The sequence below is a fragment of the Oxyura jamaicensis genome, chromosome 3, assembly GCF_011077185.1.
Source record: "Oxyura jamaicensis isolate SHBP4307 breed ruddy duck chromosome 3, BPBGC_Ojam_1.0, whole genome shotgun sequence".
In the NCBI taxonomy this organism is placed as follows: Eukaryota; Metazoa; Chordata; class Aves; order Anseriformes; family Anatidae; genus Oxyura; species Oxyura jamaicensis.
In genome coordinates, this window is record NC_048895.1 from 108,924,016 (window position 1) to 108,945,923 (window position 21,908).

The following is a 21,908-nucleotide window of genomic DNA, read 5'->3' on the forward strand; positions in this document are numbered from 1 at the left end:
AAATCTGTGAATAATCATTGAACAGAGCTGCTGATTTGATCATTTATGGGGTGGGTTAAATTACCTTTCAAGATGACTTTTCACTGACAAGGATTTTAGACCTCAACCAACCCAACTTGAATTAAGTGTCTAAACTGAGGTGGGATGAGTCTTGGTCCTGAGTTTCTAGTACAGCTTCATATTTATGTCATGGGTTAGTTTTAATTTATTTTAATGGTCTGGTGATGGGACAAGTAGTGTACTAACAGCATTTGCCGAGTATACAATGCTAGTCAGTTTGTGAGGACCAGGCAGTGAGAAATGTGGAAGGGACCTAAAGAGGAGAGAGAAGAAATCAACTCACTAGTATATGAAGTACAAATTCAAGATATGGTAAGTAATGTACATGTGGAAAGAGTCAAAATATTCTTTTACCATAAAAGCTTCTAAATTAATGCAAGGAAGGGAATCAGAAACTCAGAGACTGCTAAGATGACTGCTGTTCATTGTGTTTTACTCAGAAATACAGTCAAATCATACATTAAGTTTCATAAATAATAGGAAGATGACAATAAAGAATTCTGCAGTACCACTATATAAATCACACAACATGACCGCATCTGAAGCAGTGTGTATACTGACAATCCCAGCCTCTGTGGGATACTGCAAAATTAAGAATGGTGGTGCAGCCAGAAAAGTACAATTAAATATGTGTTGTTATCAACACATTCACAATACTCATGATATGCTGTTTTACCATCTTACAGCACAATCCATTAAAATGCAAAACAATAAAAGGAAGTACTTCTTTAATGTCATACACCATTAACTATGAACCTTACTGCCACAGGAAACTGATAAGCACACTTATTTGCCATGTAGGCATTCCCATCTAAGTTCCTCTAAAAGTAGAGACAGTTAATGCAAGTATTCTTAGAGCAAGTAGCTGTGAAGGGCAGGTAATTTATACTTCTATCAATCTTTCCTTTCAGGTACTGTTCTCTAGGGCCTCTACCGTTCTTGCTTGGCTTTCTCTGGACACATTCAGTGGCTCACATCCCCTTCTAGTTTTACTGACGTGGTACTTCAGTTTATGCTGGAGAGTCTATCTCTGTTCAACAGCAGAGCTGTAGTTCCTTCAGCCGATGTACCTCTTCATATATATCACAGTCACATCTACCTCTTGACAGCACAGCAGGTTAAACCCCATCAGCTTCTGTACTATGACATTCCCAGGGTCTTTTCCTGCAAAATTGATGCTTAACCAGTGATTCACCATCCAAACATATGTCCAGAACAGCCTGGCTCTTTAGGGAAGGACAGCATTCAGTTCTCCCTGCTCCCCAGCCATTTCTCTTTATTTTATCGGAAGGTCATTTTGAATGCTGATCCCATCCCTCTCCAGCAAACGTGCATCACGTGCATCATTTACGTGTCTGTAAACTCAGTAAACATACATGGTATTCCACCAGTGAGATCCCTAACAAAACTATTGACAGGTAAAAGAATGAAGGTAAGACTGTTAAAAAACCTTTCTAGCTACATCTTTCCAGTTTCAAAAATCCTCCTGAATCCTCTTTTCCACACAGCTGTCTAGTAGTTGTTTCAGGTATGTCATAATTCCTGAATGTTGTTATAAGAATACAATGGAGACAGTGTAAAAATCCTTATTAACGTCAAGATATCCCAAGTTTATTGCTTCCCTTTAATCCACATTACATTGACAAATGCTTAATGACTAAAGCCATATTGAAAGAGATACCATTCCAGAGCAGGAACGGTAACTTTCTTCTCTCTTGCTGCTGTGGAATGTCAAACTGGGCTACTTCAGAAAAGCTATTTTTCTCAAAAGCTAAGTCACAAGTTCAGGGAGAAATCTCTCTGCTATTTCCTAACACTATACTCTGCTAACCTTGGCATTTTTTGAATATTTAGCTCTTTCCTATTAAAAAAAAAGGAAAAAAAAAAAAAAAAAGCTATTCTGACATTTCATGAATACTTAGCTGCTTTTTCAAAGGAAGTAACTCAGAAGAATTCTCTCACTTTTCGTGCATAATTATAAAGCCATCTTAAAGGGCCCTCAGGGCCTGTTTGAGCATTTTAGCAGCTCTGAAAATCCGTCTGTGAACTGGGCACAATCAGAAGCTGAGACACGCAAAATGAATGGCTTCTGAAATCCTTCCTATGGGGAGGAAGGTTTCCTTATGAGATCATCTTGTCAGTGCTTGTTACCTGGTGTTACAGGCTCTGGAAAAACTTCCAGCAAGTGCTAATGCTTGCCTTTACTGAAAATCTCTTATGATTCTCAGAATCATTATCAAAAGTCCTACAACCCAGAAAAATGTTCGTTGGTTTTGTCATGATTTCAAGTATAACATAAAATGGAACCACAACAGCAACCCCAAGCCCGTGTGCTGAACATCCAGAATGATGGAGTCTCACTGTAATTTGCAGAATTAGTGACTGCACAAAATAAAGCACATGCAGGAGCCTGTAGGACCCTGGCTCAAAATGTTAGCATGGGAAATTTCCATAATGGACCACGTGGAAGTTGTACCAGAGTTGTCACCTTGGTGTCCATGCTGAAAATGTGGGAAATGTAGACTTTGTGTTTGGCATTTACCACTATATCTCACTACTTGGTGAAGAGAGAAATTATCCGGGGTTTAGTAAAGAGAATGTAAGATTGAAATTAGTATTCTGAAAAATCATTACATGTGAAAGGTAAGACTGAATGTGGGATGAAAGGTCAGGAGAGATATGACAATCTCCATCCACTGAGGATACAAGACCTGCACTCCTCTCCTGAGGAGACTATGGAAGAAAGGAGCAAAGTTCACTCTTTTCTTACCTTCTGCATGCATGGCAAAAGCCCTGCACCTCTAAGTTCTTTATTTAGGAAACAAGCTCCTAAACACTTGGTCTTGAATCAGCCTAGCACTTCTGAAAGATGAAGCTATAGAAGTTCTTTAGTTTTTCCTGCCAGAGTATTTTCACTTATTCCATTTGTTTATCCAGTTTCACATTCTAAGGCCAATTTTAGCTTTTTTTTTTTTTTTTCTGAATTTTCTTAGTCTAATCCCATTCCTTTAAACCTGTACTTATGCAGGACTGATACATTATGGCAAAGCCTGGCTGACTGGGATAATCCAAAGCATGGAAAGTGGAGCACATTACACCAATCTTTGTGGGGTCTGGGCCTCTGTAAATATTCATTTACGTGGGTTTTTCACATAGCAACTAGGAAAGTAAAAGTACTTGTCAAAAAAAAAATGTGGTTGCAAACCTACAGAGACTGGCCAACATGCCTGGAGACAGTCGTAGAACCCCCAGTCCTTTCTTGTACAGTTAGTTTCATTTTAAGCTGCTGCTACCTCCTGTAATTCATAACCAAGTAATTAACATTTAATAATGAAAAATTATATTGTTAATTATATAACTGTCATGAACAAAAAGGCCTGACAGCCTACAAGTGAAATCAAAGTTTTCCCAGACAAACACTATGTTTACCATACGTTTAACACATAATAACCTTCTTAAAATATCCTAACTTCTTTATATGCAGACCTTTTATATACACTGCTTTATAGATTAACCTGAAAATGGAAGCCTTTCATTTACTCCCAGGTCAGGTTTATGAAATTAACTGCCAACTTATTTTCTCCCCATGATCCTGCCAATGACCTTTCTCCTGCCCTAGTAGGATCATTCCCTCTCCATGGATTAAAGGTGATTAAGGATCAGTGTCAGTGTAGTCTCATAAATTTGCTAAGCAGAGACGACAAACTGTGCCAAAATGTGTTTGATTTATTTATGGTGGTTTTGTGATAGAGGAACCCTGATTGGGCTCAAATCAAGGATTCAGAAAAGAAAAGAGTGCTTTATATCATTGGTAGCTCTTTAACCCAAAGTGTCACAGCAAGGACTTAATATCCTTCAACTAAATTATTAGTTTTCACAAACAGTAATGACTGAAATCAATCAAGCTTTTCAGTGCTTAGGGTTATTTAACCACCAATTCAATTAGCCAGTTGTTAGATGAATACCTATATCTATTGAGCTCAAGTAGACTGATGTATCCACAATGCAGTCAAACAAATAAAATATGAAATAAAAGATTCCCTGATTTTGAAGAAACACATGTCTAGCAGCATTATTATCACTTTCTAAAGATTTTAGAACTAAATCCTGAACCAATATGTTGTCAGTTGACTCTTTGGGTATCAACAGATTTATGATGGAACCTGGAAAGCTGTGCTAATTTCAGTGAAGAAACATTATCCTAACCTGGGACAGATAAACTTTCTTTTTGTACTTGAATTTTGAAGCAAGACAGAGATTTCCTGTACTTGCACTGAAGTATGTGTTTTTTCCTCAAGCCTTTAAACTTCTTGCTTGTGTTTGCTGAATATCCAAAGATCATTTGCTTCCTTATTGGCAAGAAGAAGATTAGATTAGGGCTAGATTAATTGTAGAATCACACTGGAAACAAAGGGGTCATGATATGCTATCTGTGGAAATACAAGATACTCCATAAAGACAACTATGTTTCGATACAGACAGAGTTGTCTTTGTCATAAGAAACCTTAAAAAGATGACTTACACATGGTTGTACATACCCATAAAATTTCAGGTTCAGTATTTCAGACTTAACTCTGAAAAACTTTCAGAGCCATACATGCCCCTCATTATTTAAAAGTCAAGTCTGTTGTGGTGGCATGACTGTGTGGTTTTGAGCTGAAGTCAGTATCTTAATTACATAAAAAACAATACCATATTCTTTGCTGAGCTAAAGGGATGAATTTACAGTGACAGAAAGAATAGACAGAAAATGATGCCATATGAAACAACAGGGATAGTACAAAAACAAACAAACAAACACCACTACCACCACCACCACCACCAAAAAAACCACCACCACAACCAAACCCTTTCAAATTAATTGTCTAAGCATTTATGGAAATAATCAGAATAGCTCCCTTTCAAGAAAAATGAGTGCTTATGAAGATAGCCCCAATCCAGACACTATAATGGATGCAAACACATTATTTAACAGCTTGTTCACCAGAATAAAGTAAACGTTAGACTACAAAGGGTTACCCAAACTCACTTCATTTCCCTACTGCTGTTGGATTTAGATTATGTTGACTCTATCAACAAGATTATGGCCGTAGGTGTAAATTTATTAAGTCCTACACATCAAAATATTGCTCTATTTTGTAACTTAGTAGGAGCTATGCTCTGGAATGGGTACAAGGAGAAACACAAAGCCAATTTTTTACTTCAAGGTCTAGACAGTGAAATTTCAACAGCATTAACTTTGGAAGAACATGCTATGTGATTTTCCAGAGTGGACAAATTCAGAAGAAAAGTAGGCTACAGCCTTACCTTCATCAGGCTTCACAAATGCAAATAAGTTGCCCTTTAATATTTTTTGGCCAGCCAACCCCCTAAGCACACAAATAGAGTGGAGAAGGACTTCCTATGCTGTCTTAGGCTACCGTACACTAAGGTGTCTTCTTACTTTCACGAAGAAATTAAATTTTCTTTAGCCATAACTGCAGGAGTTTGCAAATATATGTAAGAATTCAGGAGACCTCGCAGCTTTGCTGGAACAGCATGCCCTACCAGACTGCAAGATGCCTCTTTACCACTGAATATTCAGGTTGATCAGCTGGGTATTTCTGGATGCTTTCACTCATTGTCCTTCTGCATCTGCATCTTCCTCTTCCTCCATAGCAGAAACAATCTCAGCCCAACGCAGTGCACAGAATTCACTGATCCTCATCACTGCAGCTGTTCTCTGCTTCAGTCAGGTATTCTAAGACCCTGCAGCATGGCAAGTTTCTGCTATTCCTCCTGACCTCCCTCACCTGCCTCTTATTTCTGGATTCCCTTGATTCTTTTCTGCTCTACTGTTCTTTGCACTCTGTTAAAACATTCCCTCACTGGCTTGCAGTTGACAGGCTTTCCTCTTTTTACTGATCAATACCTTTCTAAAAGACCTTTCTTGCTCTATCTTACCTCTCAAAACATTAAATGCTCTGTCTTCTCCTTTGTCTTATCAATCTCTCAGCTTCTGCTTTGGCAATTTTTAGTCAAGTTTGCAGTCTGCTTTCTCACAACTGCTCTCCAACAATCAAGCTGCTACTGCTTTTGGAGGTACAATTCTGGGCTGTATCTGCACCATTATACGAGATGGGATCAGGAACTATTGCCTGCCCCTAAGGCTTGAATACTAGGAGAATCCGAGTTGGAACAGGCCAAAACCACACCAGAAAATTCATTAAACAGTATGGATGATCATACTCCAATGCTACTACAAGTCCTACACTCATTTAGCTTATTTCTAGCAGCAACCATAACCACCTTTGGCAGCTCCTGGCATAACATTCCTGTACCCTACATCCAATTTGCAATTCAGAATGAATCTGCATTCTGACATTTTGTGAACTCTCAGATCTGCTTTCAACTATTATCTGACATTTTTTGCCTACATTTTAGTTTTCCCAAATATTCTGTGTTGCGTCTGTAGTTCATCAGTTTTGCTTGGTTCTTATCATGCTAGGTTGTCTTTCATTGGATTTCTGAAGTTCTGGGTGCTATTTTTGCATCTTTGATGTGAATGAAATCAGAGGGGCTGGAAATTTTCTCCAATGGTCTAAGGGAATATCAATGACATTGTGTCACTTTCAGCAGATATTTGCTCATCCTGTTCTTAGAAAGCAGGGATGACGGAAGTTTCATTATCTTCCCAGGAAATCCAGTCAAGAATTGTTTTCTTATCATTAACTAAAGTCTAATCTGAATCCACTGTTACACATTATGTTGTGTACCATGGACATTAAATTATTCTTCTTTACTTGAAAACTCTTACCATGTTTTTATTTGTTTCTTGTTTAGTCTAAACAATTCTAATTTATTTACTTTTTCTTTGAAGGTCATAATTTTTCAGCATCTGTCATGGGATTCATGTAAATAAATGTGTATTTTGAAGGCTTAATTTATCTCCCTTTACACTAGAAAGAAGACAATTTATCTCATCCTCAAGTAGTCCCCTAGACATATTAGATGAACATTACCTGTATCTCTCCACTGACAACGACAGGATTTTAAGGGGATTAGTTGAGATGAATCTCAGCTTTCTGCTGTAGACATGTTAAGTATTTCTGTCCTAGCAGAAATGCTACCCTCAATACATTACATTCAGCCGATCTGCTGTTCACAAATTCTCTGTATCCAGCTGTTACATATTCTCTGCCAATTGCTTTCTCCGCTTTTTATAGTAAAAAAAAAACAAAAATGAAAAAAAAAAAAAACAACACCTTATGAGAGCTAGCTTGACAGTGTCTGTGTTGCTGTATTCCTTATTAATGTACTTCAGATGGCTCAGAAGTTTCTTAGAAAGAGTCTCATGGATCTGTCTGCCCTGGTTTGTTGGACATATTCAAGAAGCCTCCCTGTCCTTAGCATTTGGATGTCAGGACAGGTCAGTCTGTCCTCCTCCTTTCTCTGTGCCCTTCTGTCCTAAGTAAGTTATATCCCTTTGTATTGATATTCTAGTTCTGCCAGCTATCCCACTTATGCCTGTTACACCAACTAACTAATTTACAAAGGCTTGCAACACTACTTCATTTTCTGTATTTTTGGAATTTACACCACCTGCACATTACCCTGCTCAGCTGCTATCTTCTTTGCAGTATTACTTTGATCTCTTACAAATTTCTTTGACTGTCTTAATTTCACTTCCTTCAAGAGGGCACTTCTGCTCATAATTATATATATAGTATATATACTATATATAACGTATATATATATATATTTATCTTTCCCTATAAGCTCTTCCTCAAGCCTTCTTTACTAAATGTTTCATTGTTAATCATTTCTTCATGCTTGAGGAAACCTAAGCCCCTATGATGTTGATCTGACTGACAGTGATCCAGCCCCATGCATACACCCATGCATACTTGAAAATATTCTTTTGAAGAAGTACAGTGGTTTTAATTATCGTGTCTTAATGCCTGTCAAAACCAAGCAACCTCATTCCACTGTCATTAGTTGTAACAGTTTTTCTCTATCTGTAGTTTGCTTCCATACATCCTTCTTTTCCACATTGACTCTGCAGTTTCCCAGGACATTTCTGATGCTCTGCCTCGGAAAACTATCATTTACTGTCATTCTTTTCCACAGAATGCATCTGCTGTTTCACCATTTAATCACTTATTGCTATTACTTTAAATTATTATTTGTGTTGGCTAAGGACTGCAGTAAAGACTGGGGACACATTTTGTCAGGTACTGGCAGGGCTAAACATAGACAAGCCTGCAATGATGCTTTCTCATGTCACACAAGGGACTTCCAAAGAACCTCCACAAATTCTTGGTCTCCCTCTCACAGAATGCTTCGCTGAGGCCTCCCTTAGTAAATTTGCCTGACAGCCGGATAATTTCACAATAATCTGGTATTATGAAATGCTTGAGAAATGTTTTAAAATATGTAAAACATTGGCAAGTTTTAGTTCCCAATCCTGGTCTTTTTAAAGGTAAACTGGACAATATACAAGTAAATTGACAATTTGCTGTTAAATGTAGCAAAAGAGAAGGGCTCTAACTGGAAACTGACTGCCTGATCAGATAATTTTTCTAACTATGAGTTAGGTGCACAAATTAGGTGGGAGTGCTAAAGGTCACAGTCTGGGGTTTGGCTTTCAGTGTGTCAGAGGCTATTCAAACTAATAGGAAAAATATCATTTCTGTCCTACAGGTTTTACAGTCTATTTCTAAACCCATGGCTGTACTACATGGATTTGCAAATTTGGATGCAGAGATTTACTTGTCATTCAGGGGGAGGACAGAGAATGGAAGAAAATAATTTAATTTAAATGGGAAGATGCTTGCAAAAGACTTTCATAGTGAAACAGAGCTATCTTCATCTTGACATGTAATAAATGACTCTTTCAAAAGTCCTCTCAACTCCACAGTGAAAGTGCTTAAATTGCAAAATGATTAATCAGTTCTGGGTTGGATCCTCATGCTAAACTGAAATGCCCTGCAAAAAGTAGATTGAGCTTTTGAAAATACGTTATCCTCAGGGAACGTACTCTGGTCAGAGTTTTTTTCCTGGTGAGTTGCCTATCTTATTGCAAGGGTCTTCAGAGGAGTGTAACACTAGTTTCCTTTCCAGTTTATCCTTTGCTCTTAAGGAAGCAATCTCTGTCATTCCTCAGAAGGACTCAGAACACGGTGGTACGAACTAATAATACCAAACAGCAGTGTAATTTCCTATGGGGAAAACATATTTTCTACTGGTAATTATTGCCAACAGCAATCTTGGAAATATCGTATAACATTGTTTAAAACATCAAACAGAAGGAACTGCTTAGTATCAAGGATGACTAAAGCAGGAACATGTGCTTCCACACATGCACACACACATTAGATAAAATGTTGATGTTTAGCGGCTTACAAGATGTAAACATTGACTTTGGGTTCTGGTTCAGTTTACAATTGAATTTGGAATGAAAACATACAAATTAATATATAATCACGATCAACACAATTAGGCAGAAATAGCTGCATTTGTTATGTCGGACTTCTTTAATCTGCTTGGTATTAAAGTTGCAGGAAGATCAGAACTGCACATGAAAATCAGTCAGCTGTGCTTGAGAAAGCATTGCAGGGGTTGAAGGCAAAAATAAATTAAAAGTTATTCAACAATTATATCCAAGTGTTTTACGAACAATAGATGCTTTGTAAAGGAGTGTGAAAAACACTACTTTGTGTGATGAAACACGTGCAGAAGAAGTGAGGTGTGTGAGGAAACTGAAATGTCTATGGGCTTAATCCTGCCCAAGACTGCTTGAGGGCAACTCCCATTATCTTCAAATGACAGAACTACCCCTTAGCTGGAGGAATCTCCAGTTTAAGCTCTCACAAACCCTGGCAGTTGTCTGTGGTGGTGAGATTTCTGCTACAGTCCAGATTTTTGATTATGGAAAGTCATCTGCTCTCTTCTTGTCTAAGAGGGGTGCAGAAGGGTCTGGTGTAGGTGATCCTCAGTCCCCCACGATGGGCAGTGTATGCAGCAAGTTAGCATCTCCATGCTGTGCTTCTTGCCTGGGCTCTACTGGGAGTTAATATGCCCTTCTAGACAAGTGTTTGAGCACGTGAGCAGCTTTATGGAGGTTAGTTTAAGTGTTTTTCTGGATTAGTTATTTTCTGGATAGTTATTTTCAACATCCTTTTGGCTTTGTTGATGTTACCCTTTCCTTTTTCATGCCGTTTGCAGTGTATTGTTAGACTTGTTCTAAGTCTGTGGGAGTAAATCATATCCCTAGGGATGAAACCCCACCAGGGGTGAATAAACAATCTCCCCTTCCCAAAGCAAATCCCAACAGTGCCTCACATTTCATGGAAATGATCAGCAGCTCCGCTATCCAAACATTCACGCCTTATGAGTAATATTTATGATGGGAGTCTTTTACGTTGGGTTTTTCCCCCAAGAAGAAAAAGAGGAATAATTAAAAGAAATAAAACCAATGAGAAATTTCCACATTATTACTATTATTTTCACAAGGTTTTCACAGGAAAGTAAAAGCTTTCACAAGTAATAAAAGTCCTTGTTAAACGTCTTTCTTTCTTTTGGAAGTGGGGTAAATTATGAAGCAGATTGACTTTAAAAAATAAATAGGACTATAAATACATAAAAGTCATTGCCTCCCACCAGTAATTTAATATGAGCATCCTACTTTTAAATAAGGAAAACTTTAGTTCACTCACAGAAAGAATAAAGCAGATGTGAGCTTTTTCCGTCAGCTTAAGTGCTGCCTTGGTAAGGTGAGTTGTCCGACAACATTAAACAAACATTCTAGTCAGGCATCGCACAGGAAAATAAACAGTAGCAGAGGAAACATGAAAATATTAAAGGCTGTTATTCTTTGGCCCCTTTTCCTGCAAAGCAGGTGATAAAATATTACTGTGTTTCCACAGGTAAGGAAACACTCTCTTAAACACTTTGCAGAAATACCTATTACGATCATCACTTAAAATGTCAGAAGTGGATAGGGCTCAGCTGTGACAGCACACAGGAGCCTGCAGAGAAACTCTGCAGGATCAGAAAATTTAGCACGCTGGGTTGGACTGGTGGGCTGCCTACAGCAGCCTTCTGACCCTGGGCAGAAGCAAATTCAAATACAGGCAAAAAACATCTTGTAAGAGATCGCTGTAGAGTTACCTGATTTCAGGAAATGATGTGGATACCACTTAGAAACTAGTGAGAAGGAGGAAGGTTGTCTGCTCTATCGTTATGACCTCTTTATGCACCACTGAGTATCAAAGAATGCATACAGAAAGATGAGAGGATACCTGCTGAGCTTCATCTTTGTTACCTACCTGTGTTATGCTATACTGTTATGTCCAGATATAAGCTTATTTAGTTCATGTAGTTATAATTTACTCATCATGCTGGTAATTTCTGCCCTGAAATTTTGTCTAGCTATAAATCAACTCTGAAATTCTATACATATTTAGTTATAAAAATAGAAAAAAATATCTTTGGAATGATTTCTTCATTAGAGCCAAAAGTTATTTAAAACTTAGAAAAAATAAATCACTTCTTACTATCAGGGCTTTAAATTGTGTCCTGAAAAAATCAACTTGAAAATTTACTCATCTGCACAGTTGTCCAGTGGCAAGGGGAAGGAAAGCTTTTTTCACACCCATTATGAAAAACATAGGTGTGAGTTTTCAAGGTGGTTTCTCAAATCCTCTGTGGTTTCAGTTTCTGACTCTACTTTAAAATGCACTGCACGCACATCAGCCTGTCTAGCCAAAGTGGTTTGTGCAAGTTGCTCATGACTAACATATCTATCTGTATTTATAAGGTTAAACTAATGGTTAAGCAGATTAGGTAACTAAAATGTTGCCTTGGGATGTACATCTATGTACAGTTCTGTTAGTGATCAGCTATGGGATGCTGGGCAATAACTCATGGCTTGTCTTGAGCAATGCTAACTGATGCTCACTGTCTTGAATATCAGGTTCTTCTCAAAATGTGTTTGAAATGAGACGACCTAGATAGACTTATGTAAACTACTCAGATAAATTTGACAAATATTGCACAGATCGTTGCTAATTAAAAAAACACAGATCCCTAAATCAAGATGAAAAAGCAGAATAATGCAATGCCCTCTTGGCCTTACGTGCCTGAATGGAGAGCTCAGTTCCATAAAACTCCAATCAAAAGAGCACTGCCTTCAATGATGGATTTAGAGGTGCTCATCACATCTTCCACTGATTTTAGGAGTTAAATTTTCATTTCAGTGTGAGAAAAGAACACCATTTTTTGCAAAACAAAGAAAGAAAAGTAAATTAAATTGTAGCTATAAAACTTCAGCTATAAAAATAGGCCATTATATAGCTTTCTGAAGTACTGATTAAAAGCTGAGTGGGCAAAGTGCTCTGTTTTCATCATTTCATGTGAATTCATTTATTAAATACTTATCTAATACTTTAAACAGTCATTTTTAGCTCCGAAAAATATCAGTTGCCTAGTTGGAGCAGTTCATGAAATAACAACACAAAGTGTCCTTACCTGAGTATTTTAGTTAGATGGGTTTTTCTACGGCAGTTTAGCCTCACAATAGAATTCTCCCAAAATTTCCTGTTTTACTTGTCAGGAAGTGGAGCTGAATAAGTGAAATGAGTTTTCAAATAAGGTAGGAAGCAAATGACAAGACCATCACTAGAAACCAGCAGTTATAAATTGTAACACAGTCAAAGCGTGGGTATATCTGCCTTTCCTTCCAGCAGCAAGGGTACGATTCAGATCCCATTGATTTTTGATGTCAGCAGCAAAATGAACAGCCAGGAGATACGGAGAGGGATTTATTTCCTCTAAGTTTAGATATCTAGCAGAGATAGGGTCCCTCTGCAGTCAGTAAAGAGAAGCAGTCATCTGTAGGGTGTGATTCACCTGACCTGCTTTAGATGCCAACTATTTGGACAGCATGATGTTTACACGTGGGCAGATGAAAGCTACTCTCAGCGTCATATTTTAACATCTCCTTGTTTACGAAGAGAGAACTAGAATAGAAGCAGATCTCAGGACATGAGAACTCCCTAGTGGGAATAATTCAAAAGTAGAATGAAATTTGCCAGTTGGTTCCCAGGAGATGAAATTTTATAACAACTTAGTTAATGTAAAGCTTATATTCCATTTCCATAGCGGTCTGCAACAACTAGAAGCCTACATTAAACTGGCTATTGATACAAATTCATCTCACAGATGCTCTTTTTGCCAGTTCTGAAGATTTTATCCTATGGGAAAACTTTCTCCTCTAAGGCATTCCAGGCACATAATTTTGCCACCCTTTACAGCCAACAGCGAGAACTGATCTAGGTTTCCACAGCTGGGAATCTAACCATCCTGCACAGGATTGTGAGCTATATACAGTTTCCTAACTCAGGCATCAGAGTAGATTGCCTAACACTGTCTTAGCACTTTTTTCTCTGTAAAGTGGATGAAATATAAACAGTACACAAATCTGAATGCCTGCACACTTGGAACATGTTATGGTTTGAATCTTAATTCTGATGTTTAATCTTCATTCCTTGTCTTCTTACAACATCTCTTGGCCTCATAAAATAAAATGAAAATCTACTGTCTCCAGCTTTCACTTGTGTGATACAGTCTGAACACCTCTGAAATCCTCATTTCAGTTTTCTGAGTTCCCTCCTCCCCAGCCTGCCTGAATTCCACAAAGGAGTCCTTCTCCTCCCTTCCTCACCCCCAGATTTCTGTAGTCCCCTGCTCTGTGAATAGGTTAAACAAACAGGGAGATTCCTCAAGGGAAGTCACAGGTTCAAGATCACAAAGGACGACCCCCTTTGGGCCAGTTGGAGGTTTTTCTTGCTATTGTGCTTATCTGTATCTTCCCTGTCATCCAGACATTAACCTCTGACCTGTGAGCCCGCCTCCCGAAAAAGCCTTGCAGTGTTTACCTATTATGTAATGTCTGTGCTTTTGTGGAAATTCTGCAGAAACAAATGGAGGAAGTTTGCCAGTCAAACTGGTGGACAATAAATCCTGTCCTATGTAGATAGAATGGTTTACTGTCACTGCAAGTCTGCTATTGGCATCTGTCACCAAAGAAATGTTTACAAATTTCAACAGGCTGGAGTGCCAAAGTGTTCCAGTACTGAAGAGTTACACAAGATTTGTAGAATAACCATCACCGTCCTAGATAGGGGTATCCTTGTTTTGCCAGCCTGAATAAACAGCATGACATTTCAGATAACTCGTGGTCACTCATGTCCAACTTTTCTGTCTATTCATCCCATACGTTCCTGAATACAAGTATCTCAATGCCAGTTTGTTAGCTGTAATACTTTTTCTGCCCCAGGATATCCTTGTTAGAAGTTTAAAATCCAGGTAGGCAAGCTGCCCTCAGACCCCTTTGCATAATTCTAGCAACTTCATTATTATTTTTAAGCTACGTCTTCCTATCCTTCCCTACAATCAATTTTCTTTACAGTCCCTGCTGTCTCTCCTCCTCCTATTATTTCCCCATTCAGGATAAGACTTTATACCACGTTACCTTTCTGGACAATGTCATCACAACATCTTCTGCTGTTTGACTGGGGCTTCTCCATGCCATCAATTGCAAGGTTGGGACAATGGAAAGATGACTTTGGATAAGAAGCAGAGGCAAACTTAATTTGAAACAGTTGGATAGACAGGTAATATAATTCTTCCTTCACAACACCCTAACCCCTCTGACTGAGTCCTTCAACTAGAGGCTCTGATCCTGTTGCCACTGAAGGGAGCTTTTCACTCTTGATTTCAATGGAAGCAGCACTAAGTCTTACAGTTCCGCTATAATTAAGTTTTCAAATCTCATTTCCTTTCAGAGGAGAGAAAACATTGTTGTGACTAAGCTTTGGATGTGGTAACAAATCCCTGGCAGGTTGATTTGTTTTAACGGACGTATTAGTTTTAAGGAAACTTTTACCATCTTTTCTGCTCTTAATCACAGCTTTTATTACAATTACAGTAATGCAACAGATGTACATGCCAAAGGCAATATGTGTATTTTTAATGAGTTGACATGCAACCTTCCTGGAGAGGAGAAACAACTTCATTTGCTCAACATTTCTCAACCATATCTAGCAGTTTATTAAGGGACAAGGAGTCGATCAGAAAAATATTTACCATAAATTCAGGGACTTCACTCAGTTGCAGATGAGCAGTTCCGTAGGACAGTCTCAGTTGTCATGCTAAGCTTAGCAATTCTTGCCAAAGGGTTACATTTTCTATTGTCCACAAAGAATACAAGAGAAGGCTAACAGGCAATATCCGGAAAGCCCTACGATTATTAATCCACGCATGTGGTCCTGAGTCACTGGGCTGTAAAATATCATCAGTTTCCAAGGATGGAACCGAAGGGGAATTATGCTAAGAGAGATGATATCACAAGACCAAAGGAATGAGTTGCATCAATAATGCCTATTTGTGCAAGTTTTACAAGACATTGGCTCACAAAGACTTTCATTCTGGTATAAAGAATTCAGTCAAGAAATTGAACAGAGAGATCACATCCTATGAGTACAAGCCCCTTTAGCCTGACTTCTTGCTACTATTTTCCTTGCATCTTGGACACAGATCAGACATGGGTGCAACCAGAAAATTACAGCCAGCAGACACCCCAGCACAGATGCATTAGGGGACTGAGCAGCTTGACAAGTCAGGCTCCAACAGCAGCACTCAAAATCCGCTCTTTTAAATTATTCCTGGCACTGCTGTGGTCTTGGCCAAACAGCACTCACAAACAATGTCTGGTCACGCTTTTTTTGGAGGTTAACACAGGCCAAGGACCATTTCCAATACAACTCTGGATGCGGCTACCTGTTTTGAGTGGTAGAAGTTTATCTGTGTGGACCAGAGAAAGGTTCCTGGCTTGTAGAGACATGACCCCACAGACCTTCACATACCTTTCTCTGAGAATAAATTAGCAGAGGAAGAAGCCTGAAGTCCTAGCGTACATATGACTGCATGGAAATTTTCTCCTTCGGCATCATAAAATTACCATAACATTAACAGGAACCCAATAAGTAGACCATATGACTCCTATCAGAAGTTTACATTATCGACCAGGAGCCTGGTTTTGTCAGGTACAGGGTACTACAATGGAGCAACTTGCATTATGGCACATTCGTGCAGCATAAACAATAATGTCTGGGGTTTGACAGTAAAAACTCTCGCTGCCCATCCTGCTTTCAGTCTCTGCACAGTCCTACAAGTGAGTCTGGTACAGAGCAACACACTCACAGATATGGGCTGAGGTTAAAGGGACTCACTGCAAGCACAGAATCACTTTGGCACATCTGTTTGGACGATTAGGAGGTAAAATTAACTGATAGAAGACAGAACACAACTGGAAATCTAGGAATGTGTTTTTACTACTATTAATGCAATCTAAACTTCCTTCTTGTTATTATTACTGTGTTAGCATGTCAATTCTAGTCCAAATTGTTTTCAACTGCTAACTTACTAAAATACCTGGAGTATAGCACAATCCATGTTCTGGTTTTCATTCTAAACTTAACGTAATTTATCTGAAATTATTCCCTTTCTTAAAGCTGTTCCTGTTGCTAGAATGTGCAAAATATGCTTACAGTGTGCCATATCACTGCAAGAACGTTAATCTTCTGTCTTTGCCCCAAAAGCACTGACATTCTTCTTTGCACAAAGTAACTTCTCTGTGGTTTTGTAGGCTGAAGACCTTTTCCTAAGTTTACCAATATTCGAATTCACATTACAAAATCCACAGAGACAGTTAAATCATAGCTTATAAAACAGATGTGAAGAACCCTTTGTGAAACTGATTATTGATTTATTTTTACTACCCAATATGAAGGAAAAGCAAAAGGTAAGAAGGGATAAGTAACATAAATTAAATTGTAAAGCAGTGGTTTAATCACATGAGATACTGTTATTAATATAGGTTAGAGTTTTCTTAACAAATATATTTTCTTTAGGAAAGTATTTTATTTGTTATTTTCCCCTTAAGATTTTTCTTTTTTTGATTGAATCATTTGAGATTTTCTTGTTCTTGTGGTCGTAATTGGAGAAAAGATTTGACCTGTAATTTAAAATTAATTCATGCTTTAGTATGAAGCATTTGTGTATATCAACATTTATACAACTCAAACAATATAAAAGTTGGTGCAATAAAAAAATGCGCTCACCAATGCAATCCACGCTGAAGAGGTTTACTGAGGTTGTTATAGAGGACTCGTCACAGGTTTTCATCCCTCGCAGAGCAAAGCGCACCAGGGAAGCTTTGACTCCCTCTGGCAAGAAGGAGAGCAGGTAGACGGGCATGTACAGGATGTACCGCAGCTTGCACAGCAGGGGTGTCATCAGCTTGCCTTGTGGGGACTGAGCCATGCGCTCTATGGTGGGAAACAGCAGCACGGAGCGCAGAACCTGCCGGGCCAAGAGAAAACCATCGTCAGCACCGTCCCGCAGCACCACAGCACGGCCTAGGAGGCAAAGTGCCAAGTGAGGCCCGCTCAGGTCTGCCAGGGGTGGACACGTAGGCAGGCTTTGTGGCATGCCCAGATTATTATTATTTTCTGAAAATGAGGCAAACAAGAAGCTTGTTATGACATGCTGGGTTCTATCAGTCAGAATGGGATGTGTTTAGCTGGGAAATAAGGTGCCGGGCAGAAGAGCCCAGCGGGCCGGCCCAGCAGGAGCTGGCCCCACAAGAGGGCAGCACACAGGAGCAGACCGATATGGCAGCAAAGCACAGGGCTCTTTTAACTGTTTTCTCCAAGTAAAACAAACAAACATGTTTAAAAATTTCCACCGCCAAGACAGTATTTTTACAGGTTTTCCGATTTGCAGTTCCACACAGGTATGCCTGGTCAGGGCAAGAGAGGAAGCACACAGCCCCCTCACTAAGGTGCATACAGTGGTACACACGACTGCTTTCTGCATGCCAAAATGAAATAGTTGTATTTTAAAACCAATACAGTATTTTATTTTATGATAACAGAATATACTACAGCCTTAAAATAGAATGAAATTAATTAAAAAAACTACCCACACTAAGTAAAAGCAAATTGATATACCTACTCTCTAGTATATTTCTATGTTAGTATCAAACAACCATTTCTTAAAGAATACCTGCCACTTTTCCCTGGAAGTATAAATATATTAAAATAATTCATATACGAAAATGCCTCAAAGATACATAACTGCTGTACCTAGCAGAAGTATCAAGAAGGCAAAACATGAGAGATTCTGGATATTACACTTGCAGACAATTAGGTATAAATCGCCGTGCCTTGTTGGAGACTCAGCATAAACAGAAAAAGATGCAGCTATACATGTCTGCTTACTGCATAAATCTTTCCACATATTACACAAATTAAATTAGTATTTTTTAAAATATGTTCAAATATTTCTCTTTACTCTTGAATCAGTCAGCTCCCGCATGCCATTGCACCTGTGTGCAGCACCGTGCTCTCAGCAGCTCTCTGGGCAGAAGGCAGGGCATACTATGATGAGATGCCCACAAAATCTGGGCATTGTAACACATCAAACAGAAGTAATTCAGGAAATAGCAGTAACTTGCCATGCTGCACTTTCTACAGTACTTTAAAAGCAGACTTTGAAAGTGTTATTTATATCAAATTCAGAACTATTTTAAGAAATCCTACTTTCCAGCTGATACTACTTTGGTTTTAGACAAAGAAAAATACATTCTCAGGAAAATCAGTCCTGGGCCTCTTTTTATTAAAGGCAACCAGCAGCTGAAGTATAGGAATGCAAGACTTGTACTAAATTATATGGTAGTTTCGTGATATTTCAGCTAGGAGCTGAACTCAAACTCTTGTGATCTAAAGCAGATTTGACCTGCGTTCCCAGGCACACATTAATCCTTTGACATTACAGTTTATAGATACAGGATTAGTTGCTTGGAGTGCTGTACTAACCACTGGGGGAAGTTGCTAAACCTTGGAGGCAAAAGACAAACCAAGAAAGCTGTTACAAAGGCTCTTGCATTCCTGCATTTTTAATGGAATACAAATTTAAAAGATGGTGGTAATATGGAGGGTAATTTTATTTATTTTCTTTCTTTAATCTTTGGCAGACAATAACAAAGAAATTCAAAATTTATATATTTCAAACACTTATCAGTGTTTTCTTAGTTTACTGGTAGATTTCTGAGCCAGGATTTTGAAATGTGCATTTGCCTGCTGAATTGCTTAAAGATGTAGTTCAATTTATTTGCAATACCACTGTGGATACAACAGACTTAACGTATTTTATTATAATGACACAGATGTTCGTAAAAGCCATATGAAATAAGTGAATTAGAATTATTCAGGTAAAATGAAGGAAAATAAAAAGATTCAAACACTCAACATCAGTTAAAATCATTTTTGTCTTGTCAAATGCGAGGATCTCATCTAGTTGCAATTTACACCAGCTGAAATCACACAGATGGCACACAATTATATTCATGTTACAACTTCCAGAATTATTATATAACTAGTCATTCTGTAGATGGAGGTCATTATCTATTACAAAGCACCGGCTATTCAGAGCTACGAATGCCATGCTGTGTATCGTTAAGTAATGTGCAAAGGCAAATGACCCCTTTGTTTATGGAAATCCTTCTCACACATAATGATAGAAATTTCTTGTGATGGCAATAAATCAAAATACAAAAATTGTTACAGATAACTAGGGTGAGAAATCCAAATCTCCTGGTTCAAATTACCCCTGATGCAAAGTCTAGGGATATTTATTGGTTATGCACTTGGGAAGGCAGAGAGCTGGCTAATCAGAGGCACCACTCACAGAGACTTGAATGGATTTGGGGACTTCTACAAGTCAATCAGTGAACCTACAGGCAAACATGCCTCATGCCCATGATGATTTGCAGAGAACTGTAGGTTGTATCACTTACCCTTTCTGTGCTTTGGTCAGCCTGCTAAAAACAGTGCATATATTCCTACATTATACTGAAATTGTCACTGCTGATTGTTTTGACAATAAACAATATTTGTAAAATGTTTTCTAACTTGCTTACCATTTATTTACTTGACATGTTACTAAAGTACAAGACTTCAGACCCCAGGATAATGCCTACATTCACGGTTAAAAAGTTCAAGGCATAAGGCATGGCTTCTCTTTTGTCTTGTCAGCAGGCAGCTTCTTCTATTTCCATTATCTACTTCTGACTCTTTACATTACACAGACCTCAAGACCTCAGTGGTTCAAGGGATGGTAATACGATGCAGCATCTCACAAATTTTTGTGGTTTAGGTCTTGTTAACAACAAAAAAAGTAACATTATCCACTATTATATTCCTTTTTGTCACTGTTTATATACTTTGGTGTCTAGAGCTATTCATTTTCAGGTAGGTATGGTCTGCACAGCAAGTTTGACATGACAGAGAGAAGAGAAAGTACTTATTTCAAAGGAAAAGTGAGTCCTCGAAAGAATGATATTGACCAAGGAACTTTGATTAAGCAGGATCTCTAAATGAGTATGATTTGGTTCGTGTCATCACTGCTTCATGCAAATATTGAAGAACAAAACACAGGTTTCCTCCAAATTACCTATGTAAAGAACTCATGCACATTCCTGTAGTTCTGGGCTATCAAGATTTTAATCTATTTAAAACAAGGTGGTGATATGAAAGGCAAGAGCTATCACAGGAGGAGAATATCCAATTTACTAACTCTGAAGGAAGCTCAGGCAACTAGTCTGAATTCTAACATCCAGCATTTGCACTTAAAAATCAGAAAAAAAATCCTACCTGTAGAGTCATTCACTTTCTAGATGTGAGCATGTGAAGCATTGGACAGGACATCCACATTCAGACAACTGCTATGACCCTCAGAGCCCACTTTTTCCTAAGGAAACCAGAGCTGAAACTTGAGTCAGGACATCCACAAGCCCAAGACTCTGCCTAGAGCAGGCTATACAGCAACAACTGAGTCTACTCAAGTTTTTTGTGCATAATGGTTATTTCAATGTTTTGGGATTTGCAAAAACAGTTGGAAATCTTTTGTTTTGATTAAAATGAGAACAGAGAACAAAACGTTAAACAATTAAATTTACAACAAATTACTGTTTATCACTGCACAATTTATTAATCTTGACCACACAAACAAAGGATTTTTGTAAAATGTTTAAACAGTTTCTATATAAAGACACTGAAAGTATGAAGATCAGATCCAGCCAAAAAAACAGACTAATATTTTTCATTAATGCCTTCAACTGAAAGAGTTGAAATACATTTGGCAGCTATGATTTCAAGTTTGAGTGGGTAATGCTACTTGTTTTAGGGATTGGTAAATGACAATATTGAGGATGTAACACCTCACAAACAAATGGATGCCACTTAGAATCAGTATTCAAAAGAATGACACGATTTTCCAACCTGTTAACTGCTGTGAAGTCAATGAGAGGAGCTCAACACCTCAGAAATTAAGTAGTTTTGATTATGCATGGCTATAAACATGGTTCAGAAGAGACCCCAAGTAGGTGAATCCATTAATTGCAGCCATGCTTTGCTGGTCACATACCTTGGCTCCCAATGGACAGGCTTTCCTTGCCCATGACACCTCTTGAACACGTTCAGATTTCTCTATTGAAGCTGTAAAATAACAAAACTCTGACCCACTGAATATTCCTCCTACACTATCGGAAACTAAAACTTCTTCAGCACTAACCTGCTCGTTCACTCTGCTTTAGTGAAACAATCGATGGTCGCTGGAGGCTTGCTCTGAGTTTTGAGTGGGGAATGTTTTGGAAAGTATTTGCTCCTGCTGAATAATCTGTTCTTTCCTCACTAGGGGTGCAGGAACGGTTAATGCTATAACCACCAACAAAAAGAACTCAA

At 38.4% G+C, this 21,908-nt stretch overlaps 1 protein-coding gene across 2 annotated transcripts in view; it reads right to left on the reverse strand.

The window, feature by feature from the left end:
- The window catches only part of LDAH (lipid droplet associated hydrolase), a 116,419-nt gene that overhangs the window by 19,308 nt on the left and 75,203 nt on the right, over positions 1-21,908 (reverse strand). For both annotated transcript variants that reach the window (XM_035320942.1, XM_035320943.1), the window contains one exon: positions 17,226-17,466. In XM_035320942.1, coding sequence (XP_035176833.1) covers positions 17,226-17,466 — 241 coding nt within the window. The remainder of the gene's footprint in view (positions 1-17,225; positions 17,467-21,908) is intronic.